This window comes from Mirounga leonina, unplaced genomic scaffold (genome assembly GCF_011800145.1).
Source record: "Mirounga leonina isolate KUSES-001 unplaced genomic scaffold, KU_Mleo_1.0 Mir_150, whole genome shotgun sequence".
In the NCBI taxonomy this organism is placed as follows: domain Eukaryota; kingdom Metazoa; phylum Chordata; class Mammalia; order Carnivora; family Phocidae; genus Mirounga; species Mirounga leonina.
The window spans coordinates 20,773,183-20,796,976 of record NW_023270374.1 but is presented as its reverse complement, the minus strand read 5'-3'; the positions used below and the strand labels follow the sequence as shown (position 1 = coordinate 20,796,976).

The following is a 23,794-nucleotide window of genomic DNA, read 5'->3' as shown; positions in this document are numbered from 1 at the left end:
ACATTTCTCTTTGGGGGCGAATCAGATAGGATTACATCCTGCTATGAGTAACAGAGCCTGAAAACACAGTGTCCTCCACAAAAGGGTTTCTTTCTTCTGCATTAAACGTCTGGATGGACACAGCCCGAGGCTGGCATGGGAATACTGCTCAAGTGCCCATCTCTCTGAAGGCCACTATTCTGCTACTCCTGGGGCGTGTTCCTCAACCTTATGTTCCGAAATAGTGGTCTGCACTCCAGTCATCTCATCAACATTCCAGACAGTGGGATGGCGAAAAGCAGAATGGGGAACAAAGAACAACAGGCACCCACCAGCGTTTAAAGCCTGGAAGACACCCTATAGCACTTCTGCTTCTGTCTCATGAGCCAGAACTTAGTCATGTGGCTACACCTAGCAGCAAGGAGGGCTGGGAAATCTCTTCTTTATGCTGGGTGGCCACGTGCATGGCTAAAAAGAGAAGATTGTATTGTTAAGAACAAGAAAATAGATATCAGGGGAGGGGGCAGCTCTAGTCTCCTCTGCCTTAAGATGGCTGACATGGTATTATCTTCCCCCAACACGTCCTGTTCCCTTAGAGTCTTGGTCCTTTTGTGTACCCTCACAGAACCCTGCCCTCCTTGCCTTTATCTGCACTGTTTCCTCCTCCTGGAATGTCCTTCCCACTCCTCCACAAGGATAATTGTCTCAGCAGTCCTTCAGGGCTCAGATCAGGGGTGACCTCCTCCAAGAAGTCTTCCCGATGTTCCTGCTGGGAACCCTAATAACATCACACTGGAGAAGGGGATGCAAGTGGGACAGTGTTGGTGCAGAGTTCCGGGAAAGGGGCTAATTCTGATCCTTTGGGTGTCATTTGGAGGCAAGGTGCTGGAGAGGCTCGGCAAGAAGGTGTGACCCCGGGGCTTTCTTTTTATGAAAAAAGAGGCTCCAGCTGCCCATACGAGAGGGGAGGCAGGGCACCACCTAGGCTGGCCACAGGCCGGGCCTCCCACACTCCCATCTCCGATGAGGAAAATGATGTGGCTGTGGGCCACAGACAGGAAGTCCAGCTGGGTGGGAGTAGGCGGAGTAATTCCTGGAAGGAAGCTCGCACCTCAGGAATCTGGTAGAGGAACACTCTAGAGGCCTCTGTCCCAGAAGCCCTCCACCTCCTGTCCCCAGGAAGTGTTAGGCAGGGCTGGACAACCACTGGGGAGCCTCCTCTGGGTGCCGAGGTACCGTTCTCCCCTGCCAGCCTCCTGCAACATAAGGTCAAGGACATAGGCCCTGAGGCCACTGCTGGGTCCGAATGGGGCAGTGCCCAGTTCTCCTGAAATCTCAGCTTTCTCTTTTGTACAAATGAGGATGGAGGGCCCTTCCCCACAAGGGTTTCGTGGCAGGGTAAACTACCCAGCTAGTACTACCCAGTCAACAAAGTCTACTGGTGAATAAGACTACTGGCATCTGCCCTCCCTGTTCGTGTGTATTTGTGCGTGGGGGCAGGAGGGGCGGCAGATTGAGACGCCCTGTCCTAAAACTGCCTGCTGGTCTGCCGTGTCAGGCCAGGCGGTGGGCACTGGGAAAGGAGAGCCCTATTTCTGCCTTCCCAACCCTGCGTTTTCCTGAGAGACCCCTAGTGATCACCGGGGCCGGGGGCTCTCCAAACTGACACAGCACCCACAACAAGGTCCAAGGGGCCAGTTTTTTCCCCAAAGGCTCAAGGGAAAGAAGGATTTTGCTGAGCAGGTCAGGGCTAGGGGCCTGGCCCAGGGGGAACAAAGTTCTGGAGCTTGTGTTCAAAGGGCTGGAGATGAGGTTAGAGGTTAGGTCTGGGAAGGGGAGTTTGAGAGGTCAACCAAGGGCAGTCCACACCTTGGATTACTTGGATCTTCTCCTGCAGGTAGTGGGGAGCCACGGAGAATATAAGTGGGGAAGGGATAGGGCCAGACTTGCGCTTTGGAAAGTCACCTTCACTTGCACAATAGAAATGGGTTGGAAGGGCAGGGCGTCCTTGAGAGAATGGAGGAGCTGAGGCCAGGGTGGGGAAGCCTGGCCTGGAGAGAGGCTGCTCCTGGGAGGATACTCTCAGAGGCTGATCCTTCCTCCAGCTTCCCCACCCCGGGAGAAGCAGAAAGCCGGTGAGGTCAGTGGGCGGGCCCACAATGGCACTGGGAGGGGAGAGGAGGGTGTCGCAAGGGCACAGAGAGAGAGGATGGTAAAGGCAGGGGCTCTGCAGGATCCTTGTGCATGACCTCCTGGGCCCCAACCTGCTGGCAACTGAATGGAACATTTTTGACTTTGAGGATTCACTGGGGTTATTTGCTGTCCTTCCCTTCTGTTAGACTGGAAGCTGCCCAAGGGTGGGGCCTGTAACTCCCAAGTCAGACTGAGAGGGCCCGAAAAAGGGGGGCGGGGGGGGGAAGCCTGCCAAGTGGAAGGATGCTGAGGCCTGGGGACCCCTTACCATGAGTCTTCTTCACTCCTGCTCAGAGCCTGCTGCCATGGCTCTCAGAAATGAGCCAAGAGGTAGAGCTTGGAGTGGGGATGGAAGGAAGGGCAGAAGAAAACAAGAGACAGACTGCGTTGGAGGGGCCAGACCCTTTGCCCGGTCTCCATACACTCCCCTGCGGCCACTTCCGCCCTCTCTGCCTTTGCTCAGCCTCTGGCATGACAGGAAGGGCTGACAGCTCCCATCACACACCTGTCACACACCCAGACACATGCAAACACACGCACGAAGACACACATATATAATGTACATAGACACAAAGACACAAACAGACGTCCGAGGGACACACTAACCCATGAACACAGTCCCGGGAGACACACTAACCCGTGGACGCGGTCCCGGGAGACACACTAACACACGAACACAGTCCTGGGGGACACTCTCCCGGGAGACGCACTAACCCATGGACACGGTCCCGGGAGACGCACCTGCAGGAGCAGCGGGTGGAGGCTGCCGACTGGATACCTTGCTGGCTTACTAGCCAGCCACCGACATGGCACACTGGTGCAGCACCCCCCACCCCCCACCCCGCCTTGCTGCAGGGGCGCTCCAGGGCAGTGGCCCGGATAACAAGGGCAAGAAGCCTAGCAGAGGTGACACTTCAGCTGATGAGCTTTCAGATGGGCAGTGGGGAGGAGGTACAGTTTCTAGGGAGGGAAAAACGGCCCCAGCAAAGGTTTGGGGTGGCGGGACAATTGTGATGCCCAAAGAACCGTGGGGCCCTTGTCTGGGGGGGGGTGACAGACCAGACCGGAGGCCAGACCCCCTACTGCAGAGAGATGCGGCTGAAAAGCAGCCCTTGGCCCCCGTCCCACCTGTGCCCAGGCTGAGTACCCTCGGGGGCACACTGGGCAGAGGCAAAGGGGTCTGGCCCAGGCCCTCCAGAACCAGGGAGGTGGTGCAGGGCAAGGTAGGTTAGCTGCATTAGAGGGGCCTAGCAGAACGGGGTCTCCATCTGGCAAACCCCTGTTTGGAGTCATGTCCTAGCATCCCCCAGAGCACCTGGTTAGGATAGGAAGGCTGTGACCTCTCCAAGGAAAGGGGCTGGGTGCTCCTTGAGGAGGCTGGGTGAGTTCCCAGTGACCCCCTGCCAGGAATGGGGCCCCAGCCTGCGAGAACCCTTCCTCAATGCCCCAAGCTTCATCAAGGACAGAGCTAGGCCCCAGCCTGGGGCCCAAGGGGCTGACCTCACCCTCAATTAGGCCTTTTCTGTCTGACCCTTGGAGACCTGGCTAGGGCTGGATGGGGGGTGGAGAGTGGGACGGACTGGGGACTCTAAGGAGTCTGGGCCAGGGGACAGGAGGGGTCCGAGCCAGGGCCATCCCTCCGCAGCGGCTAGGCTCTGGAGTTGGGCTGACCTGAGCTGAGCCCCGAGGTGGGCCCTTTGGGGCGGGGAGGGAGAGCTCCTCGGCCGCTGGCCGCAGGAGGCCGACGAGGGGTCTGGAATTCCGCTTCCCTCCCTCCACCGCCCCTCCTCACCCTTCCCTCCCACCCCCGGGGCTGCGGGCGGGGCGGAGGGGTGGAGGCGCAGCGGCGGGGCGCTGGAGGGGCGCTGGAGGGGCGCAGGGAGGGGCCGGGACGCGGGGCCGGGGTGGGCCCCTCGGAGAGGCCCGCGCAGGCAGGCCCCGCCCCGGCCTCGCACATCTGGGCCGGGAGCGCGCGGCCATCCGGCCTGGGGGAGGGGGAGGGGGAGGGGGAGGGGGCGGCGGGCGGGGTGGGCGGCGCGGGGCGAGCCGGAGGCGCGGGCTGGGCGCACGTCGAGGGCTGCGGCCGCCGCGGCGGGGCACGGTCACGGGCTGCGGGCCCGGGATCTAGGCGGGTGGACGGAGGTCGAGCTGTCGGGAGGGCGGAGGTGAGTTCTGGGCGCCGGGGGGCTTCCCAAAGAAGAGAAAGGCGGGGAGGTGTGCCGTCCTGCCGGTCCCGGGCTGTCGGCCGACACCCCCCACCCCGCCGCCCGAAAGACTTCCTAACCCTGGGCGGCCGGGCTGGGGACCGATCCTGCAAGCTGTTCTCTCCAGTGGGGCTGCGGGTTCAGAAAAGCAGTTGAAGCGGCGACCGTGGGCTCCCCTCCGGGCTTCGGGACCCCACACCGGCTCTGCGGAGAGTGGGGGAGCTGAGGAGAGCCCTGTGCCGCGGTAGGGGTGGGGCTCGGGGGCTGGAGTGGGGCGGGGGTCTGCTCCAGTAAGCCAGTTTGTGGAGGACACAATGCCTACGCCAGACGTGGAGACCTGGAGGTTGAGTGTGGGGGGGGGGGCGGGGGAGTCACCTGGTGGGGGGAGGGGGTTCCCAGGGCCTGTGGTCTGGGAAGCTCCAGAATGGCAGAGTGGCCAGGATGCTACAGTGTCTGACTGTGGGCAGGCCTCCGGACAGGGACCTCTGGTTTCTTTCGTGGGATGTGTGGGGTCTGGGCTCCCTGCCGGGGCCGTGGAGCCAGCTCGTGTGGGGCAGAGAGACTGGGAGGGAGGGAGCCCTAAAATATGGCTTCTCCGTGAGAGCAAGCGCCCCAGAAGGTGAGGGAGGTGATGGGGGACTGGTGGGCAGAGGATGGGAGGGGCCTCGGGCCCTGGGCTCAGTGGGACAGACGTTGTTTGTGACCTGGCTTTGCTGCAATGATGAGGACCCAGCGGGGGTGGGGCAGGATGTATGGAAAGAAAAGTTGAGGACAGGGAAGGGCCATGGGAGGCCATTTATGCCTCCCCGTGCCCCAGCGCAGGAGAGGCCGCCCCCCTACCCCACAGCCTCCTTCTGGTCCCTCTCCTTGAGGGTTCCTCTCCAGAGACAGACTGGGGCAGCCCTTTGGGTGCCATTTCTCATCTGTCCTTGGCCCTGGTTGGTCCAATCTGTGGCTTGGGAGAAATGCCTGTGGCCTCTTGGCCTGCTGACAGGTCCTATTCCGTTGACAAGCTGGCAGGATATTGAGCAGAGAACAGTGGGTGGGAGAGGCAGGGTCCAGTGAGAGGAAGCGTGCAAGGGAGGGAGGGGTACTGTAAAGATCTGGGTGGGCTCTTTGTCCTCATGGGCAGAGGACAGGTATGTTTGGAGCCCTGAAATCCAGCAACACCACGTTACCTCGGTGCTCTTTGGGGGCATAAGTACCCAGCCTTCACTTCCCCTCCCCAGGCAGAGATTCTTGGAAAATGTTCTCCATCAGGCCAGAAGTCCTTGGCTTTTGTGAGTCTGGGAAGCACTCTGGAATGGGAGTCTGCGGTTTGGAGTCCTTGGACTCAGCCACACCCTGTCCTGGCCCCCCGGTGACTGATAGGTCATACCTATTGGGTAGAAGTCAGGGCCAGGGGTCAATGTGAAGCTGAAGATGGGAGATCAATATGAAGCCAAGGGCTAGGAGTCAGTCCGTGGGAGGGTTAAGGGTCTGTCTGTGAGTAGGGTAGGGATCAGGCTAGGGCCAGAGTTTAGCCTGTGCTTGTTGCCAGGAAATGAAGTTACTTTCTGTGTAAATCAAACTGCCCCACCCAGTTATGCTCAAACCCCTAAGCATCACCAGTCTGAAATCAGCGAGCCGCTGGGGTGGGGGTCTACTTTGTCCCATTTCCAGCTGTGGATACTGCCCAGTCATAGCTTTCGGGAACCAGTGTTGTCCTGAGCCTGATAATTAGCATTCTCCTTAAATGTTTCTGGGTGTGAGTGCAGGGTGGGGGATGTCCCAAAGACTTATAAGGCTGCCACCCCCTTCTACCTCCACCTCTCAAGGAATCATCAGGATCCTCCTTCTTTAACACAGATTGATTCAAGTCCTCCCTCCCTCCCTCCCTAAAGAACTCAGAATGATTAGAATAAAAGCTTCAATAAGACCAAAAACTTCTGGGGCGCCTGGGTGGCTCAGTTGGTTAAGTGTCTGCCTTTGGCTCGAGTCATGATTCCCAGGGTCCTGGGATTGAGCCCTGTGTCAGGTTCCCGGCTTGGTGGGCCCCCCCCCCCCCCCCCCCCCCAAGCCTGGCTCATGCTCTCTCTCAAATAAATAAATAATATCTTTAAAAAAAACGACCAAAAACTTAGAACAAGAGAAAATTCTGAATCCACACCATGAAGGAAAAGAACAACTGCTCACATCTGTCCAAGTCCTGCCTTTATCAACCACCTTCTTTACCTGCACTTGTCAGTCTTTTTTTTTTTTTTTTTTTTAAGATTTTATTTATTTGACAGAGAGAGAAAGAGAGTGCGTGCACACAAGCAGGGGGAGCAGCAGAGGGAGAGAGAGAAGCAGGCTCTTGCTGAGCAGGGAGCCCAATGCAGGGCTCGATCCCAGGACACTGGGATCATGACCTGTGCTGAAGGCAGACGCTTAACCGACCCAGCCACCCAGGTGCCCCTGAACTTGTCAGTCTTAACAAGCCCCCTGTGTGACCCATTTTACGGGAGAGACACTGAAGCAGAGAGAGGTGACAGGATGCACTCTGGCCAGATGCCATAATAGGCCCTTGGCCCGCCCTGAGACCCCCGAGTAGGAGCACTCTGTGCCCACATACTCAGAGATGGGAGATAACTGGAGCAGCTCCAGATAGCTGGGAGGATTGTAGGCGCACAGTTTGGACATGGAATCCAGCTTAGAGTGGTGACTCCGGAGTCTTTTTTTTCCTGGTGGTTCTAGATTGATTCTCCTCCAAATACAATAGCGTTGGTCCAGAAAATCCATTCATCCATTCAACCACTTAGCACAGAGCCTGCCACAAAGAAATGCTCAGTGTTGGCTGAAGAATCGAAACAATGTACACACAGGGTTGTCAGCTTCTCCCTTGTGGACTTGATCCAGTTGTGTGCTGGTAAATGTTTTACCATCAACTCTGTCAGAGGGAGAAAAACCCAATTTATAGTGTTTGCCAATTTCTGTGGTGTAAATGCTTCCATTATGGCTGATTTCAAGTTGCCTGTGTCCTGTCAATGAATGCAGAGTTGGGAAGAGATGCAGACTCCGCTCTTGGGGCTGGGGAGAACCACCTCCCGAACACCCGAGCTGAGCCCCTGTCCTGGCTCTCAGGCTCATACGCACGCCCGATATTTGCTTTCCCTTTTCTTAGCACCACCCTGCTGCTCTGAGTACCCACAAGCAGCCCCTAACTTTCCCGTGATTCTCATGCCTGGGCATCCAGCAGAGCGCTTCTGCTGATAGCAGGATTGCATGTGTCTGGAAATCTCTATGGTGCTGGCCATGGGGGAGTATTCTGGACATGTCTGAGTGTCCGTCTCCCTGGGCTGGGCTGTGTCAGCTGTGTGTGAGCAAGGATGTGTGCATGCGTGTGATTGCACGTGATGGTGCCCAGACCTGTGTCTGCCTGTGTTCTGTTAGCAAAACCTCCTGTTCGGCCACTGGCTACAGAGGCGGAGTGGGCTCTGAGCAGCCTCACCTTTGTTTGGGGGGGGCTGCCAGGCCCGCAGCTGAGGCCAATAGCGTGGGTGATGACTGGCCCAGGGACATGTCGAGTGGCACCTCTCAGACTCAACTGTGCCCAGAACCCCCTAGGATCTTGTTAACATGCAAGTTCTGACGCAGTGGTTCTTGGTCCGGGCCTGAGGTTCTGCATTTCTGACAGCTCGCGGGGGCTGCAGTGCTGCTACCTCTAGCCTGGCCCCTAGAACTTCACAGACACAGACTCAGGTTCCTCCCATCGTAGAGAAGAAAATGAAAACCCATCCTCCCCTCCTCAGGCTGGCTGTTCCTCCAGCTACTACCTTCACACCAGCCCCGGAGGTCAGCCAAGCTTCTTGGAAGTGCCCGCTGCGATCTCCTCCCCTGTGCTCCCTCCTTGCCTAGGCTCCCTTAACTTCTACCCCATCTCCATCATTCTGCCAAAATGCTGGCCCTGGGCCATTAAAACAGGTGTTTCGAGGCTCATTGAATAACCTCTAAAGGCATCTAGCTTCAGGCGCATCTCTTAGATCTGAGATCTTCCCGGAACCATAGCAGGTTTCCAGTCTCCTCGGGCAGCCAGCCTTCCTCCAGCCAGCTTTCTGTGCTGGTGCTCCCTTCTTTTCCCCCACGACTCCCCGCCAGGCCTCCCGTGACCGTGACTCCCAAATGCGCCTCTCCACCTCCGCTTTCCCTCTGACCTCTGCATCATACATCATCTGGCTTCTCAGTCTGTTCTCTTAGCAGTTGCAAAACTGCACCCAGAACTCTGCCCCTTGCCCCTGCCAGCCCCACCTTCGCCAGTGTCCACCTCACTGTCCACCTCATAGCTCAAATTGGACAATGTCACCCTTGACATCTTTTTCTTCCTAAGCCCCCATATCCAATCCGGCCATCTTCTGTCAGCCCGGTTGGTTTTAACCTCTAACTTCAGAACTCCACTTCTGTCTCAAGACACACAGCCACCACCATCCTCTGTCGCCTGGAGCCCTGATAGGGCTTCTGCTTCCCTGCCGCCTGTTGTAATCTGCACCCTCCATACAGCCAGGGGGGCTTTTTAAAATGCAAGGTTAGTCATGCCCCCACCTCTGCTCTGGTACTTCAGACCTTTCCAGATCTGCTGTTGCCCTTCATATAAAACCGGATCTGAAATAGGGGCCCCAAGGGGCTCCTGGATGGCTTAGTCATCTGCCTTTGGCTCAGGTCATGATCTCAGGGTCCTGGGGTCAAGCTCAGCAAATTGGGCTCCCTGCATAGCGGGGGGAGTCTGCTTCTCCCTGCCCCCTGCCTCTCCCTGCTGCTCGTGCTCTCGCTCTCTCTCTCTCAAATAAGTAAAATCTTCAAAAATTAAATAAATAAATAAATAAATAAATAATAAATAAATAAATAAATAAATAAAATAGGGTCCCCAGGGGCCTGCCTACAGGATCAGCCCAGCCCAGCCCGGCCCAGCCTCTCTCTCCAGCCGTACCAAGCCTTTCTGCCTGGTTGGTATCCAGCTGTGACCTTGACAGCATCGTTTGTAATCTCAAAATCACTTGGGTGATTATCTGACTATGATCAGTTTTCCCACCAGGCTGTGGGCCTCCGGGGGCAGGAGCAGTGTCTCTCTGGGTCGCTGATGTCCGCAAGCACCTGGCACGGACTGGGCGCTTGAAAACATTTAGGAGCATCCTGGTTGCAACAAAGCCACTGTTAAGTTTTTGAGACAAGCGGGGACTGTGGGACTGAACGTTAGATGAGCCTGAGGAATTACTGTTAATATTGTTACACATCAGGTCGGTGTTGTGACGATGTTTTTAAAGTCTTTCTCTGTTAGCGGGATGTACTGAAGAATTTATAGGTGAAACAACATGATGCCTGGCATTCGCTTCAAAGGGCTCCAGCCAAAAGTAAACAAATAAACTAAATAAGCATTCAGAGAGGAAACAAAGGAACAAATAAATGCCGTTCTGTTTTGTCTGTTCCTGCTCACAGTCACAGGGCCTGCAAAGATGCTGGCTGTCCCGGACATGGGCCTGCAGGGGCTGTACCTCGGTAAGACTCTCCCCTGCCCGCCCCCCCCCCCCCCGCAGCCTTGGCCCTGACCCACCACCCCACTCACCCGGGCACCGCGACCCACCCCCAGTCTGCACACGGCTGCGTCTCCCAGAAGAGGGTGCTGAGCGAGTGTGTCTGTGCAGGGGGGGGTTGGTGCACACAGGACTGTGTCTGTGAGTGTGTGTGTGCCCAGTGGGTCTGTGTGCCCAGGACTGTGTGCGTGTGCATGTCTTGAGCAGGTCTGTGTACATGGGACCTGGTATGAGCGTGCGTGCGTGTGTGTGTGTGTGTGTATGTGTGCGCGCGCGTGTGTCTGCCTGCCTGTGGGCAGGTCTCTGTGTGCAGGGCCTTGTGTGGGAGTGTGTATTGGCAGCTGGCTCTGCACGCACAGAACCCTGCATGTATACACCCGCATCTGCCTGTGGCCGGGTCTGGGAGCTGGCTCCGCGTTCTCTGCAGGGGTGGCAGGCCGGGAGGCAGGAGGGACACTCCTCAGGAAGTCCATTAACAAAGACCTGGTGGGCTGGGCCTTCCTTCCTGCCTCCCTTCCCAGGCTCCAGCCACAGCAACTCGGCCCCTCGGGCTGGAGCTGGTGGCAGGGCCCAAGCCTGTGCCGGCTGCCTAGAAAGAAGGAGCCCTGGGAGAGCCACCCCCCTACCCTGCCCCTCCAACACCTCCAGACAGACTCTGGCCCGGTCCAGGCACTTCCTTGAGTCCCCCTCATGCCTCACATATGTTCCCGCGTACCCCAAGGTCCGGGAAACTGGGACCTGTCAGGGCTCGGGGCAGGACAGCTGCTGAAGGAACACAGGCCCCGGGCCCTGGCTCAGCCTAAAGCCAGCCAGACCAGTTCGACGTGTCCGCAGGTCTTCACACCAGACCCCATCAGCCTCCTGGGCCACCTCCCTGTCCCCACACCTGAATCTCAGGGCAGCCCCAGTACCCCCGGCAGGGGCCTTAGCAGAGACCAGTGTGGTGGTGATGAGCCACCAGCCCATGCCTAGGGATGACCAGCCAGGCAGGCCCTTAAGCTGCGTGATCCTCCAAGCCAGGCTTTGGGCTGCCTTCTGGAGCTGCTCTGCTTCCTCCCAGCAAAGGTCCAGCTCAGTCCTGGGCCTGTGAGAGGGTTTCAGTGGGGCCTCCTGCCCCCAAATGCTGGCTCCAGGCTTCTGTGTGTCATGGGGAAGGGCGGCTCAGAATCCAACTTCCTAGTGTTGTGGACACCCCCCAGCTGAGGGCTGGGCTGGGAGAAGTGCTATTCCCCTTCTCGATCCCCACCAGCTGGGCCTGTCCTTGGCCCTTAGAGGAGGGAGGGAGGAAGGGAGGGTGGCTCCTTTGGGTCCTGATTAGAACCATGTGGCCAAAGTCTACCAGGGAGGGGAGCAGCCCTACCTCCTGCTCAGTTCCGTCTGTAGTTCCCCACCTTTCCTGGTTTCTCTACCCTCCACCCTCACCTCCACCCCAGGAGCCCACCCACCCCATCTCTCCTGCCCTTCTCTCTCTGCACTCAGTCTCCCCCATCCCCCATAATGCTTCTCTGTCTCTCCCCTCCCCTGCTGCGTCTGAGGGATGCTGGGGAGACGAGGAGTCACCAGGTGAGGCATGGGTCACCCTTCAGGGGGAGGTCACCTCAAATTGATAACAGGCCCTCAGTCTGCCCCTGCCCCCGTCTTGTCCTTCCTCCCCTCCCCCACTAGTCCTCCTCCCCCAGCAGGGTGCCCCTTGCCTCAGCGCAGCAAGGACTGATGGAGAACCTCCCAGTGCCCAGCCACCAGCCCCTACCCTGATTGTGCCAGAGTGACTTGCCCTCTCTTTGCAGGCTCCAGCCCCGAGCGGTCCCCCGTGCCCAGCCCGCCTGGCTCCCCACGAACCCAGGAAAGCTGTGGCATCGCCCCACTCACACCCTCGCAGTCTCCAGTAAGCCTGGGAGCAGGGATCCTGGTGGTGGGAGGCTAGGTGCTATGGAGAGGGGTCGTGCTCCAGAGAACTTGGATTATGATGTGTCTGGCAGAGCCCTGGCAGGGCCCGGGCTGGCCTGGGGCTGGCGCCATGCCTCTTGCCCCTGCACATTCCAGTTATGTCTCCCCCAGAAGACTTAGCCTCAGGTGACCTTGGACTGTAGGGGTAACAGTTCTACTCAGGTGACTAACGTAACTTAGCACCCGAACAGCCCCGCTCCAGGATGCCATCCATGGACCAGAGCCTGCCTAGGGCAGGGAGACTTCTGAGCATGTAGTTACTTCAGGTCCTCAGAGCAGTGGGCCTCCCAGAGTTGCTCCCCCTCCTGTGGACCACAGCCCTCCCTGAATACAAGTTATATCTGGGGAAGACAAGACACATTGCTAAAAATTAGTTTGGAAACTACTAGCTTGAAGTATCCAGGATATAAACCTCCCTCAAACTCCCTGGGTTACCCCACCCAGGATGGCCTCACCCTAGTGATCCAGCCTGGGGATCCCCTTGTTCTCAGGGAGCCCAGGCCTGGCCTGGGAGAAGGAAAGAACCACGGTGGGCCCGTGCACAGGCCTTTCTCCTCTGCCATAAAACCAACGGAGTCTGGTTGTCTCACTGTGGCCACAAAGATCTGGGGGGTCAAATATACACAGGTCCGTGTGTTACTGAAGCTGCCCCGAGGAGCTGTGAGGGGGGTGGGGCTCAGGCTGGCCAGGCAGAAGGCAGGCAGAGAACCCAAAGAGGAAAGCAGGAGTTTAAGCCAAAAGCTGCAGAGGGTGACCTGAGAGGCCTTGGGATTCTGAGCAGTTGGTCGCTCTGGGGCTCAGCCTGGAGCCTGGGAAGGGGAGGGGAGCCCGGGCAGGTGACTGGGGCAGGGCCAGTCTGGACCACAGCCAGAGGAGAGGAGGGGCTCGGGCATGCAGCCCTTGGCTGCTGCCTAACTCTGGGTCTCACCCTCACAGAAGCCCGAGGTCCGGGCCCCCCAGCGTGCTCCCTTCTCCGTGGTGGTGGCCATCGACTTCGGGACCACCTCCAGTGGCTACGCCTTCAGCTTTGCCAGTGATCCTGAAGCCATCCACATGATGAGGTGAGGGTGGCTGGGCTGGGAGATGGGGGCGGGGGTCCTCACTCCCTGGGATGGGCCTGGTCTCAGAAGGACTGTCACTGAGGACACATGGAGTCTGCCCCGAGCTCCCTCCGTCCCCAACACACACGCATATTTGCACATATATGTGTTTTTTAAATAAAAGTGAGATATCCTACAACTTGCCTTACTTTAAACTTTCAACATTATTTTGTAGATGTTTCGTGTCAACACATAAAGCCACAATTTCTCTTTCTTTTTTCTTTCAAATCCACCTGCTTTATTTTTTCTTTAAAAAGGAAAAAGATAAAGGAACCAGGCAAACAACAAAAGCAAGGCAGCCGCCCGGCTCCCTTGGGCTCAGGGCGCGCATCTTAGCTAACAGGCCTGTTCTTCCTATCAGCTCCTACTGAAGCCAGTTTCTCTTAATAGTTGCATAGTGTCCTACGTACAGATGTGTCATGATTCGTCTATTTTTCTATTGATGGTTTTGGGAGGCTTCTTCCCCTCTAATTGTTCACTATTACAAAAAGTGCTGCAATGAATAGCCTTCCTTGAAAACCTGTGCTGGGATTTGGGTGTGGTAGACAGGCAGATTCCTAGGCTGAACACCTCAGTGAAGGACAAAGACGGGAAGGATCAGAGGGTTCGCTGAGTTAACAGGTCACACGGTTGTTAGGAAAGAGATGGGCAAAAAACCCATTCTGATGTAGTCGAGCTTTATTTGAACAGTACATTTTTTGACACTGCCCTCCAGGTCTCAAGACCCTGATCCTTTGAAGGAGCAGGATTCTTAGTGAAGCTGCAGCCAGTAGGTGGAAGACCCTTCTAGAAGACCCCAAAGCTCCAACCCCGACCGGGATCGGGGAGCCGAGGGGCTTCCCAAGGCCTGGGAGGGTAGATGGCAGGGTGGATGGAGAGACAAACATAAGGGTCACTTCCCCAAAGATACAAGGGACTTCAGCTGCATAAGCATGAACTGTCCTTCCCCCTTCCCTGTTCCGTCCACATCCACATAAGGCCACAAAGGCTTTGGGCACTTACAGCCCTCTAGGAGCTCCAGGGCATCCCAGCTGGCATGCTCGTCAGCACACATGACGGAAACCATGCTGGACTCCATGCTGGGCCTGAGGACCAAGAAAGGACGCTGTCCTGTGGAGGGGACAGTCACAGGAAGTAACTGGAGTGTATCTTGGCTTCCTCCCAAACCCTCCCCACCCCTACTAGCCACCAAGACCTGCCATTTCTATCTCCCTAATATCTCTGGAACACCCAGTCACTTCTCTCCATGGCCACCACCCCTAAGTTCAGCCCCACCCTCTCTCACCTGGATGGTAGCAATATCCTCCTCTCTGGTTTTCCTTCTCCATTTTTCCTCCCCTCCAGGCTGTTGCCACATGGGGACCAGTGAACTTTCTTTCTCTTTCTTCTTTTTCTTTTCTTTTCTTTCTTCTTCTTCTTCTTTTTTTTTTTTTGACTGGGCTAAGTGGCTTTATTAGTAAAAGCCAGGATTACAAAAGACTTAAGAGTTGGCACGGGGGCCCTTCTTCTTGCCAAAGGCGGGCACAGCATTAACAAACACCAGTTCTGCATCCACTGCTTGACCTGGCCTATCTTCTTTTTCTCCTGTGTGGCCACTTTGAGTCTGCCCTCTTACTCTCCCAGCACGGCCCAGGGAACCATGGACTTTACCTCCAAGCATGTGGATGGTTACTTCCAGAGTGGTCGGAGCCTCCACCCCACACTGGCCCTGGTAGCTTCATCGTCTAGGGGTGTGCCTGCCAGGAGCAGGACTTGATCTCCTTGGAGTGATGCCCTCCAAAAAGTCTGTGTGAGCCTTGATCTGGGCTATCGTGCCCTGGCCAGTCACCTCAAGGGTGTGTAGCTCCTGGGCGTGAACAGAAAGCTGCATACCAGCAACTGAATGCCGGTAACCCCTGCTGCCACCACAAAGGTCAACCAGTGACCTTTCTAATGGCAGATGTGGTTATGATTCCTCATTCTCCTACTTAAAACCCATCAAGACAGAATTCAGATATGGCACTTGATGCTCTTCCTTAGCTGACTTTAACATTCCTGTATTTTCTCCAGCTGCACACTGAGCCAGCCTATAGCTGGTTCTCCTGGCTCTTCCACACCTCTAAACTTCTGCACATGCTGTTCCTTCTGCCTGGATTCCCAGTTCCTTCCCCTAAAGGCTGCAGGGATGAGCTTGGCCTAGAGGGGTCAGGGCATCAGAGAAGGCAGAGGAAGGGGAGAAAGAAGTTGCCAGGCCAATGAACTAGACAGGGAGTTCTGGGTGGAATTCCAGATGGCACCTGCAGATGGGGAGGTTTGGAATCTCGTTCAGGTTTTGGGGTCCTGCTGGAGGTGCAGTCAACTGGGTGTAGCTGCCAAGGTGGGTCAGATAGGAATGATCGATGCCTTGAAGGAGCTTGGCGGTGGAAGATAGCCTAGAGGAGGGCAAACCGTCTGGCTGGGAGAAAGCCTCTGCGAGGGTCCTCTAGGGATACATCAGGAGGCCAGACCCAGGCAGGTGGATGATGGCTTGCTGCTGCATAAGAGTACAGGGAGGCGAAGTCCAACGGTATACCTCATGGGAGGAAGCAGGAGCTGAGGATGTTGATGGGTCCAGTGGCCCCATGGATAGGCAGGATCCCATGAGCAGCATTTATGGAGATTTAAGGGGATGCCAAGCACGATCTTCACAAGACCCCTAAGAGGTAGGTACTATTATTATTTCCATATTACATGTAGGAAAGCTAGGTGGCCTGCCCAAGATCACACAGCTGATCCCAGAGCCCGATACCCAACCCCACGAAGGGAGGGTTTCGCCGACCACACTGACAGCCCTGTGCCTCCACAGGAAATGGGAGGGCGGGGACCCAGGAGTGGCCCACCAGAAGACCCCCACCTGCCTGCTTTTGACCCCGGAGGGCGCCTTTCACAGTTTTGGCTACACCGCCCGCGATTACTACCACGATCTGGACCCTGAGGAGGCGCGGGACTGGCTCTACTTCGAGAAGTTCAAGATGAAGATCCACAGCACCACTGTAAGGCACATTCTGGCTCCGGGCCGCTCCAGCCAGGGGGGCGGGGCCAGGAGTGGAAAGGGAGGGGCTCACGGAGGGGGAGCAAAGGTAAAAGGTGAGGCGAGGCTGAGGGGGCGGGGCTAGGGGGGTGAGGCCAGGATTAGAGGAGAGGCGGGGCTAACGAGAGGGGCTGGGGACAGCACTAATGTGGGATTAGCGAGGACACTCCAGAGGCGAAGCAGCAGGAAATGGGGTGATTTTCAGAGAGGGGTCGTCAGGAAGTGGGGGCAGAGCTATGGCCTTCTGCAGAATTGCCTATGACCCTGCCAGGATCTCACCCTGAAGACCCAGCTAGAGGCTGTAAATGGAAAGAAAATGCCTGCCCTGGAGGTGTTCGCCCATGCCCTGCGCTTCTTCAAGGAGCATGCCCTTCAGGTGCGCTGCGGCCCGGGGCAGGGACCCCCAGGTCCATCGTCTCCTCTCAGCCTATCCAGCAGGGGTCAGAAACCATCTTCTCCAGCCCCTGCCTTCCCATTGGATGGAGCCTGCATGGGACATACAGGTGTTGGGGGGGGGGGGCGGGCGTTAGGAATTCCTCCCACTCAGCTGGGAAGTCCTTCCTGAGGCTCGATTAGCAACTCCAGCTCCCCTAAGTAGAAGGCTGAAGATACCCCGCCCCCAACCCAACCAGCCTACCCCTTGCTGCCCCCTCCTGCTGCAGGAGCTGAGGGAGCAGTGCCCATCGCTGCTAGAGAAGGACACTGTGCGCTGGGTGTTGACGGTGCCCGCCATCTGGAAACAGCCTGCCAAGCAGTTCATGCGGGAGGCTGCCTACTTGGTGAGGACGGGCAGACAGAGCAGGGGGCGTCACTCAGGAGGGCTCCACGGAGGCCCCCAAGACCCTCCTTTACCCACCACCCTTGGGACCAGTCATTGCGTAAAGACCTGCGGCCTTCCCCTGCTGGGCATTTTGGAGGGTTGTTGCCACCAGGAGAGGGTGCGAGCCTGCTGGAACAGAGAGCAGAGGGGATGAGAGGCACAGCCCAGGCCAGCCTAGCCGGTGTCTTAAGTCAGGTTTCCTAGAAGCAGAGCGCAAGAGAGGGATTCTTGTGCATGCAGCGTATTGAAGAAGGGCTCTCAGGAGAAAGAGTGAGGGAAATGGGCAGGAGAAAGAGCTGAGCAGGAACGTGGTCTCAGCTGGAGTCTAGCCTCAGCCTGATCCCGTGGAGAGGACTGGAGGAAGAGCTGTACCCAGCAGTTGACCACAGTGAGGCAAGGCGTTTGGCTTTTTCTGGATCCGTAAGAGCCTGTCATTGGTTCCTGGGGGTGTGGGGGAAACTTCTCCAAGTGAGGTGGTTTCCATTCAGCTGAGGGCAGTTCTCCAGAGAAGGGGGCAGCTGGGAGCCAACACACAGTAGCTGGGCAGGGCACCAAGAACATCCGCTTCAGCCAGCACCAGTATTTTCCAGGGACTCCGCCACCACCGAGCCCCAACCACTGTCAGTCTTTGAGCAGGAGAAACAGGGCGATGAAATTATGAAGGGAGGTGATTTGGACCAATGCTTGCTGGGCTTCCTACCGTAAGAGATGCCCAAAGGTCTGGAGAATGGGGGGGCGCACAACTCAAGTCCCCCCACCTCTAGTGAGATGGGGGGATGGGGAGCACAGCCTCCCAGAGAAGACTCATGGCTTGGTCCTCCCCCTGGGGCCTTGGGGGACACCCGAGGACCTCCAAAAGGCCTGCCGGTGCACCCCCTGGAAGATACCAGAGCCCCCAACCCCCACACACCTGTGGGCCAGGCATGCCTCAGGTGCCAGGTCTGTGGGTGCCTACGCTTGTCACCGGAAGGAGCTAACCCTGAGGTAGTGGGCATCCCCCCTGCAGAGACCAGGATGAAAGCAAGGCTGTGCCCAGCCAGAATAAACAACCCCCCCCCCCCGCAGTGCCCCCTGCCGGTTTATCTAACCTGCTTCCTCCTACACTGGTCCCAGGCTGCCAGTTCAGGAAGGGCTGGCCCTGGGCGGGAAGTCTCCATACCCACCCATCCCCAACCCCCACCTGCACAGAATCCAGGGAATCCCACAAAACTATAAAGTACTTCCCACAGGGGGAGGGATCCCCTGTCCTGATACAGGAAGTAACAGATCCCAGGTTTTTCTCCCCGCAACTGGCCTGGCCTGGTGTCTGCAATTTCACTGTTTGTCTCTTGGTGCCTATATCCGATTCTTGGGGAACAAAGTTCTCCTGAGAGTGGGGAGTGTGGCTATTGTCTGACACCAGCCTGGTGAAGGAAGAGGGTTCAGTGAGCCAAAGGGGACCTCCCCACGCACACACCATCTGCTCTAACTGGCGATCTGGCCATTACACCCCGTACACACTGTGCTAGAGTCTGGGCTAACACCCTCAGCCGGTGCGCAGCTGGCCAGCCCTGCACCTGTGAAGGGGACCTTGCCAGAGCCTGGACCACCCTGGGCAGCTTGGAGGGGCAGATCCCAGGTGCTCTAGGTTTTCACTGTCTAGTCTCTTCGTGCCGGGCAACCCCATGGTATTCTTGGCTGTGGCTGTGCCCCTCCCCAGGCTGGTCACAGGGTAGCTCTGAGGAAGCTCCAAATTTGTGCAGCATGGAGGGGCCTGAGAGGCCTACCATGGCTGGGGTGTGATGGGGAGGAGGTGGGGAGCCCCCCAGGCCCTGGCTGCCTGCCCGGAGGTGCCATCTGAGGTGTGACACTTGGCCCATGGAGCTCCCTGGCCCTGCCCACCACCTATCCCCAGGCTGGCCTGGTGTCCAGGGAGGACGCAGAGCAACTCCTCATCGCCCTGGAGCCAGAGGCCGCCTCTGTCTACTGCCGCAAGCTGCGTCTACACCAGCTCTTGGACCTAAGCAGCCGGGCTCCAGGCAGTGGACGCCTGGGTGAGCGCCGCTCCATCGATTCCAGCTTCCGGCAGGGTGAGCTGCCCCCAGGGGCACTGCCCAGTGGTATGACATTTGCCCTGGGAGGGTCAGAGGGTCACTGAGGCCAGAGGCTCGGCCATGTCCGACATCAAGAGGAGACAACCCCCTGCCCCACTCCAGCCCAATCTGAGAGGGCAGAAACATCTCTGGTGGACTTCAGTCTGAGGGAGGAGGCATGGCCCTGAGCTGGGGGAGCCCAATCCGAGGACAGAGATCTCACCTTGCCCTAGGAGATCATTGTCTGAGGAGGGTAGGACTCAGCCCCAGTCCTCAATCTGAAGGTAGGGGAAACAACCTGTCCCGAGGGGAGGTGCTGACAAAGGAGGAAGTCAGCCCCCACTCTGAACCAAGATGGTCTTCAAGAGTTTTCTCTTCAGCAGCCCCTGAATCAGCCACCTCTCCCATCCTGGTACATAGCTGTCATCCCCATTCCCCCCACAATAGCCCCAAGTTCCCGCTACCAAGCTCAAGCCCCAGTACCAGGACTGGGCACTGAGACAGCTGTGGTCAGTCTTAGTCACTCTCCCAGATGCTGTCTCCCATGACAAGAAGAGGTCCCAAGTCCTGGGCTCCCCTGGATCCCCCAGGAACTCCTCCCCCGGCCAAACTGTCCTAACCCCAATTTTGCCCTGCCATGAGCCAGCCTGCATTAAGGGAATGTCCTGCAGCCAGAAATACTTCCCCTCAGCTGTTGGTCCCAACACTGGAGCGTACCCCATTGGGTTCTTCCAGACCCTTTGAGGTTCAGCACTGCCTTCTCCTAGTTAGAGTAGAGCAAGAGTTTCAGGAGAACTGGCTGGTCCAGATGCTCATGGAGGGTGCTGGTGAGGGGGGTGCCAAGCGTTCTAGCAGAGGCACCTCCTTCTAACCCCACTGTCCTGCTGTCCCTTGACCCCCAGCCCGCGAGCAGCTGCGCCGGTCCCGCCACAGCCGCACTTTCCTGGTGGAGTCTGGCGTCGGAGAGCTGTGGGCAGAGATGCAAGCAGGTGGGGAAGGAGGGACAGAGGGGCGTTTCTCGGGTCCTGCGGGGAACGTACACTGATAGGGGGCAAGGGAACATTCGCGAAGTGGGCTCTAGCCCCTAGAAACCCCACCCTTACTCCTCCATCAGCTGCACCTAACCTGGCAGTCACGGTCACCTGCACCCCCACACCACTCAGCCGCGCCCCTGACTCCCACTTCTCCTGGGGATTCTCCACGGATGAAGTTGCAGAGTCCTGGAAACACTTTCCCCCAAAACCTTGCGTCCCTACCCGGTAGCCTAAGGTTTAAGCACTTGGAAGCCCCTTACAGCTCCTCCCACCCCCATCCTCCCCGCAGGCAAGGCTCGGGTCTGGGGCAGGGCTGGGGGCTGGGTGAATCTGGAAGGGAAGCAGAGCTGAGGGTGCAAAGCGGGCCAGGAGTGCGTGCTCACGCTCGCCGCCGCAGGAGACCGCTACGTGGTGGCAGACTGCGGAGGAGGCACTGTGGACCTGACCGTGCACCAGCTGGAGCAGCCGCATGGCACCCTCAAGGAACTGTACAAGGCATCTGGTGAGTAGCCCGCCAGGCAGCACCCTTGGTACCGAGCGCGCCCGGGCCCCGCCAACGCCCCCTGGCGGCAGATTCTGCGCTGACTCCCCCTCTATCCCCTGCCCAACCCCAGGCGGCCCCTACGGCGCGGTGGGCGTGGACCTGGCCTTTGAGCAGCTGCTGGGCCGCATCTTCGGCGAGGACTTCATCACCACCTTCAAAAGGCAACGGCCGGCAGCCTGGGTGGATCTGACCATCGCCTTCGAGGCCCGCAAACGCACGGCGGGCCCGCACCGCGCAGGGGCGCTCAACATCTCGCTGCCTTTCTCCTTCATCGACTTCTACCGCAAACAGCGAGGCCACAACGTGGAGACAGCCCTGCGCCGGAGCAGGTGGGTCCAGGGACCATGAACTCAAGCAGGGTTTGCGGATGGGGAAAGCCCCTGCAAGGGAGCATGTGGGCCCCAGAGTCTGCCCCACCTGCCCCGTGCACATTTCTTGCCAGCCGACAGTAGGAGAGGGGCATGAGCATCCCAGCTAGAATCCGCGGCTGGAACTGGGGGAAGGGCCGACATCTTTCTCCTCCCCGCACCGCGGCAGCCTCCCCACCCCACCCCATCCCGCCACACACACACCCCGTGCCAGCCAGTGTGCCTTGGCTCTTCTGCCCAGAGACAAAGGGAGGCTCCTCTCCTGGGGCTTCATGCCTGGAACTGGAGCGGGCAGGCGCCTAAAGCCCCTGAGGGAGTGGGGCTGGGAGAACACACAATATGCAGTCAGTGCCCAGGCCCACTGGCCTGGAGCAGGGGTAGAACCCCAGACCCCACCGATAAGCCTGTGCCCCCTTCACCAACAGCGTGAACTTCGTGAAGTGGTCCTCACAGGGGATGCTCAGGATGTCTTGCGAGGCCATGAACGAGCTCTTTCAGCCCACGGTCAGTGGGATCATCCAGCACATAGGTGAGTGCCTGAGCCTTGAGTCCTCCACTGACCCCCACATTCACACTCAGATGCAGGAATGATTCCTCCCCATTAGTGCCTGGAAGCCTCCACCCATCCATACACTGGAATGAGACCCAGAATCACCTGAAACACCTGGAGGACACAGTGTCGTGGGTATTAAGAACTCGGAGGGATGATGTGTATAGTCTCTCTTCTGACTGTGAAAGAACCCCTGATGCCTTGGTTTCCTTATTTATAAAATGGGGTGATAGTATTGGGTCCCCAAAACTGTCATCCCAGGGAGCTGAAATACTAGAGATGTGCACACAGTCGGCAGGAGGCACTTAGTACATGAAAATGCATATCCTTATCTCGCCCTCCACGTCGTGGTGCGAGAGGAAAGGGGGTAGAGTGCAGGGGAAGCAGAGCCCGTGAAGACTGCCCGAAGCACTCAATGAAAACTCTCGGTGTTTTTCTTCCTCCGAACCCGGCTACCGTTTTAGGGTGACGGAACCAGTTTCTAGTTGCCAGCTGGGTACAGGATGGCGGAGGGGAGGTGCCTGTGGCCGCAGGGCGGCGGCCTCGGAGGCCTGTGCGCTCTCTCACCTCGCGTTCCCTTCTCCCCCCCCCCCACCCCCACCCCGCCCCTTCCCGCAGAGGCGCTGCTGGCGCGGCCCGAGGTGCAGGGCGTGAAGCTGCTCTTCCTGGTGGGCGGCTTTGCGGAGTCGGCCGTGCTGCAGCACGCGGTGCAGGCGGCGCTGGGCGCCCGCGGCCTGCGCGTGGTGGTCCCGCACGACGTGGGCCTCACCATCCTCAAGGGCGCGGTGCTGTTCGGGCAGGCGCCGGGCGTGGTGCGCGTGCGCCGCTCGCCGCTCACCTACGGCGTGGGCGTGCTCAACCGCTTCGTGGCCGGGCGCCACCCGCCTGAGAAACTGCTGGTCCGCGACGGCCGCCGCTGGTGCACCGACGTCTTCGAGCGCTTCGTGGCCGCCGAGCAGTCGGTGGCCCTGGGCGAGGAGGTGCGGCGCAGCTACTGCCCGGCGCGGCCGGGCCAGCGGCGCGTGCTCATCAACCTGTACTGCTGCGCCGCCGAGGACGCGCGCTTCATCACCGACCCGGGCGTGCGCAAGTGCGGCGCGCTCAGCCTCGAGCTGGAGCCCTCCGACGGCGCGTCCCCCGGCCGCCGCGAGATCCGCGCCGCCATGCAGTTTGGCGACACCGAGATCAGGGTCACCGCCGTCGACGTCAGCACAAATCGCTCCGTGCGCGCCGCCATAGACTTTCTTTCCAACTGAGCGCGCGGGCGCCGTGCCAGCCCCATCCCCACCCCGTGCCAGGCCCCGCCCTGTTGCGTGCGGTCGGGGGGTTGGGGTGAGGGGGGAGTCTGGGGCGCTGGCTCGCGTGGACCGAGCTGCTGGTTCTGGAGTCAGCGCCTCTTCCCCCGCCCTCCTGTCCGGGGAGATGAGGTCGCAGGATGGGTAGGGACAAACTCTCGCTTTGGAATTGGGCCCGGGTCGGCTGACTGGAAGGCCGAAGAGCCCTGCCAAGGGCTGAGATCAAAGAGTCAGAAGAGGTTCGTAAGACGGTGCGCCCACAAAGGGGCACGTGACCCCGAAGGCAGATTGCAGCAGAAGACCAAGCCCTGGCCTGAACTGGGGGGTGGGGGGGGGGGGAAGTGGAGGCAGCTGGGAGAGGCGGAGCAGGGCCGCTGCAGGAGGGGCAGCAGGAGGACAGAGGATGTGCAGGGCTTGGGCCTGAAGGGCCCAGTACATGGATTGATAGGCTCAGCCAGCACAGGGCGCTGGGCAAAGAGGCCCTATGGTGCAGAAAAATGGCTGGAGGCTAGCACGAGCAGCACAGGGGTACAGGACCTTCCCGGGTGTGGTACTGACCATCCAGGTATGACTTAATTTTTAAACTTTCTCAATTAACAGGCTAAAAAGGAGGATGCAGGATGAAGGCACTTATGAGAGGATGTAGGGGGAGCTTGCTGGGGGGGGCCTTCCTTCAGGACAGAGAATTCATCTGAAGAAGCCCATGAATGACCCACGTGCACCCTATCCCAGCCACCGAAGGGCAGTGGGGTTTGGGGGGGGCTGTCGAGAGACAGAAGGAGAACGAAGGGCTGATCCTGGATCTGCCATCAACTCACTATGCCATTGGGACATTCCCTGCCCACCCCTGACCTGCAACTGCCCCACCTGCCTGAGAACCCTAAGGTGACAATAAAGCATTTGTGCCTAAGGTGAAGGTATAGCCTGCTGGTACATCACAAAGGGGACCCCAACAGAGTAGTGGAGGCGGGGCTGGGTTCAAAAAAGGGAGAGTGCTTTCAGCTCTGCGCAGAGCTGGGAACTGACCAGAAGGGGGTGCTGCTCTCTCTGTCAAACATCCCAAACAGACCTCACTCCCTAAGACTTCCCATCTGGC

The 23,794-nt window shown here is 58.4% G+C and overlaps 1 protein-coding gene and 1 long non-coding RNA gene across 3 annotated transcripts; one reads left to right on the top strand and one right to left on the bottom strand.

Moving 5' to 3' along the window:
* The first annotated feature begins 4,215 nt into the window (after positions 1-4,215).
* HSPA12B (heat shock protein family A (Hsp70) member 12B) lies at positions 4,216-23,614 on the top strand. 2 transcript variants are annotated; one of them, XM_035005938.1, is made up of 13 exons: positions 4,216-4,337; positions 9,825-9,884; positions 11,707-11,804; positions 12,803-12,927; positions 15,791-15,977; positions 16,287-16,391; positions 16,678-16,794; positions 18,730-18,904; positions 19,810-19,896; positions 20,339-20,443; positions 20,556-20,814; positions 21,279-21,382; positions 22,022-22,659. In XM_035005938.1, exons 2-13 carry the CDS (start codon positions 9,842-9,844, stop codon positions 22,657-22,659), a joined length of 2,043 nt encoding a protein of 680 aa, XP_034861829.1. In that variant the 5' UTR covers positions 4,216-4,337; positions 9,825-9,841. The 2 variants fall into 2 exon arrangements, with proteins under 2 accessions (XP_034861829.1, XP_034861830.1); XM_035005939.1 differs by lacking the exon at positions 4,216-4,337 and having other exon boundaries at positions 9,842-9,884; positions 22,022-23,614.
* On the bottom strand, positions 13,222-14,341 carry LOC118011292. The gene is made up of 2 exons (XR_004679444.1): positions 14,252-14,341; positions 13,222-14,076 (listed from the first exon to the last, which is right to left on the bottom strand). It is a non-coding gene; the product is annotated as an uncharacterized LOC118011292 (long non-coding RNA).
* Positions 23,615-23,794: the final 180 nt, after the last annotated feature.

What these genes read in the sequence shown, in the direction of transcription:
- HSPA12B (XM_035005939.1), top strand. Translation starts at nt 9,842, where the DNA reads ATGCTGGCTGTCCCGGACATGGGCCTGCAGGGGCTGTACCTCG. An exon ending in GTGGGCAGAGATGCAAGCAG is followed by an intron (nt 19,897 to 20,338) that starts GTGGGGAAGGAG and finishes TCGCCGCCGCAG; the next exon opens with GAGACCGCTACGTGGTGGCA. An exon ending in TGGGATCATCCAGCACATAG is followed by an intron (nt 21,383 to 22,021) that starts GTGAGTGCCTGA and finishes CCCTTCCCGCAG; the next exon opens with AGGCGCTGCTGGCGCGGCCC.